Source organism: Phoenix dactylifera, chromosome 15 (genome assembly GCF_009389715.1).
Source record: "Phoenix dactylifera cultivar Barhee BC4 chromosome 15, palm_55x_up_171113_PBpolish2nd_filt_p, whole genome shotgun sequence".
Taxonomy (NCBI): domain Eukaryota; kingdom Viridiplantae; phylum Streptophyta; class Magnoliopsida; order Arecales; family Arecaceae; genus Phoenix; species Phoenix dactylifera.
In genome coordinates, this window is record NC_052406.1 from 2,040,968 (window position 1) to 2,043,406 (window position 2,439).

General features: G+C 43.0%; 1 protein-coding gene across 1 annotated transcript; it reads right to left on the minus strand.

The window, feature by feature from the left end:
• Positions 1-1,184: 1,184 nt before the first annotated feature.
• LOC103707407 (MFP1 attachment factor 1-like) lies at positions 1,185-2,104 on the minus strand. Its single transcript, XM_008791878.4, has one exon. It carries the CDS (start codon positions 2,017-2,019, stop codon positions 1,507-1,509), a length of 513 nt encoding a protein of 170 aa, XP_008790100.1. The 5' UTR covers positions 2,020-2,104; the 3' UTR covers positions 1,185-1,506.
• Positions 2,105-2,439: the final 335 nt, after the last annotated feature.

Genomic DNA, 2,439 nt, shown 5'->3' on the forward strand with positions numbered 1-2,439 from the left:
AATCCTAAAGAACCATTTAGGCCTTTGAATGAGTAATTGAATTGCAAGATTTCTACAATCATATACTCATCAAAATAAATTTTACACGCCATTTTTCTAATGTTCCTTGTTAAAAGTTAGAGTGGCAGCGTTAGTTATTAATTCCCCAGAAACATAATGATTTATTACTGAAACATTCTACAAAGCAATACAGCAACCATGAAAAACTTCATTGGAACCTTCCAACTGGCAACCTTCTTGGCTTCATTTTGCTCGAACTCTTATCCAGGTTCCATGCTAAATCATTAATCACTCTTCTACTCACATAACAAACTAATTAGGTTCAACATTAACCTCAAATCTCATATTAAAGTGAAAATCCATAAGCACCTAAGTACAAATTGCCTAGAACCTTACTTCTTCAAAACCTCTTTTTCAATGATATATTAATCCATATAGCACATATCTTTATGGATTAAAATAATATCATATATAGCACATATCTTTATGGATTAAAATAATGTCCTTCAATCATATCTGTCAGCTGTGAACTCCTATAGATCTAGGGTATCAAGGTATTTGTGTGGGTGTTGATAGAAGTATGCCAGTAAAACTGTTCCTTATCAGAAAGCCCTTGTGATATGACTTAGAGAAGGAATGTGGTTCCTATAATCAAATAGACTCCCTGATCCCTTCTAAAACTGCCATGATGTCCAAATCACAAGCCTGCTATTATTCAATTGCCATACAGATTGTGATAGAAGTATTATGCAGTAAACTCTAACACTCATCACCAAATCAAATTATCATACAAGGATGCAAGGCCTAACAAAACAATGACAGGTATGCTGAAAGAGAAGCTCAGCATGCCAAAAAGAACATACAAAGCTGACCAATTCTCCTTCTTGATGAACAAAAATGGACCTTAACATTATGACTTATCATATGTTTAGATTAGGCCCTGACACCAGCCTCACAATAGAGAAAAAATGCAGCCATGTGATGTTATATATATCAGTTCTCCAAAATATCTTATAAAAATTCTTCTTCTGGCATAAAAAAAGTTCAATGAAGTGACTCATTCTATTCACCAACTCCTCTATGATGAACACAGCAATAGCATCCTGCAACAAGTCCTGACAGCATTACCTATAAAAGATGATATGCATCTAAGTTACAGAAAGCAATATCACAAAATCTCTGCATTCCAAGAAAACAAATCCTCTGAAGTACTTTGAGATTTCTATTAGAATCAGAGGGGCAAATATAACAAAGCAATCATACAACATTCCAAAACCTCGAAAAGATCATATACCAAGTACCATATCCCACAGATCATCATATACCAAACAACAACAACAACAAACTATCTGGTCCAATCTTTAAAAGATATATCGAAAGACTGATCCCGCTTCAAGAAAACACAGCAGACAACAAAACCCTCAACCAACGCATGATCCATTTCATCCAGATCAAGATTCTGGAACAAGAGGATATATCATCATATTATTCTAAAGAAAGATGCAGTCAAGCAGACGAAGAAGCGGAGCTTTCCCCACCAGCGGCGGTGGGGAGAGCGTTCTCCACGGTGGCGCCGCCATCGGACGGAGGAGGGGTGGTCGCAGGGCTGGACCTGGATACCGAGGACGCCTTCGCCTTGACGGTCTCGAGCATCCGTTGGCTAATCTCCTCGGAGTAGATCTGGAGGGTTTTAATCCCGTCGTCCACGGAGGCGGCGATGGGTGCGGAGGAGGCAGAGGCGGTGGCGAAGGCCTCCTCCTCGATCCGGCGGGCGGCATCGGAGGCGTCGGAGGGGGAAAGGACGCCGTAGCGCTTGGAGAGGACGGACTCGGTGGAGAGGGTCTGGACGAGGCGCTGGATCACCGCCTCCCGCGTCCGCTGCGAGGGGGGCCAGACGTTGAGGGCGACGGAGGGCAAGATGCCCGCCGCCCCCGCCTTGGACTCCCCGGCGTTCTCCTCCGCCGACTTGGGGGGCTCTTCGCCGCCTTGGGGCTTCGTCTCCTCGCCTTCTTCCGCCATAGCCGAGAAATTTCTCACTCTATTCGTCGGAGACGGAGCGATGTTGGGATTAAAACGTTCTCCGTATTCCCCTCATAACGAAAAAAAAAATCGAAGAGAAGAGAACTAAATAATAGACTTATGTGGGCCCTGCCGATGCGATTGGATTTTCAGCCTCGCAAACTGATACATTAGTTCACGGGCCCACGATTTAGTACCGTTTCAGGGCTGGTTTTATTTGTGGGTGTAAGGAACGCTGTCCGTTTAATTATTTTTCTGGTTGTTACTCTGGGTACAGACACCGCCCAGGGAGAAATTGTAGCATGTAATTATCAGGGAAGGGATTAATAATTATACACTTAATTAGCGGGGATAATCTCGTGTAAATTGGTGTTTTATAAATTCAAAAGCGGTGTTACCCTCACCCAATGCGCCACCCGG

What these genes read in the sequence shown, in the direction of transcription:
- LOC103707407 (XM_008791878.4), bottom strand. Translation starts at nt 2,019, where the DNA reads ATGGCGGAAGAAGGCGAGGAGACGAAGCCCCAAGGCGGCGAAGAGCCC.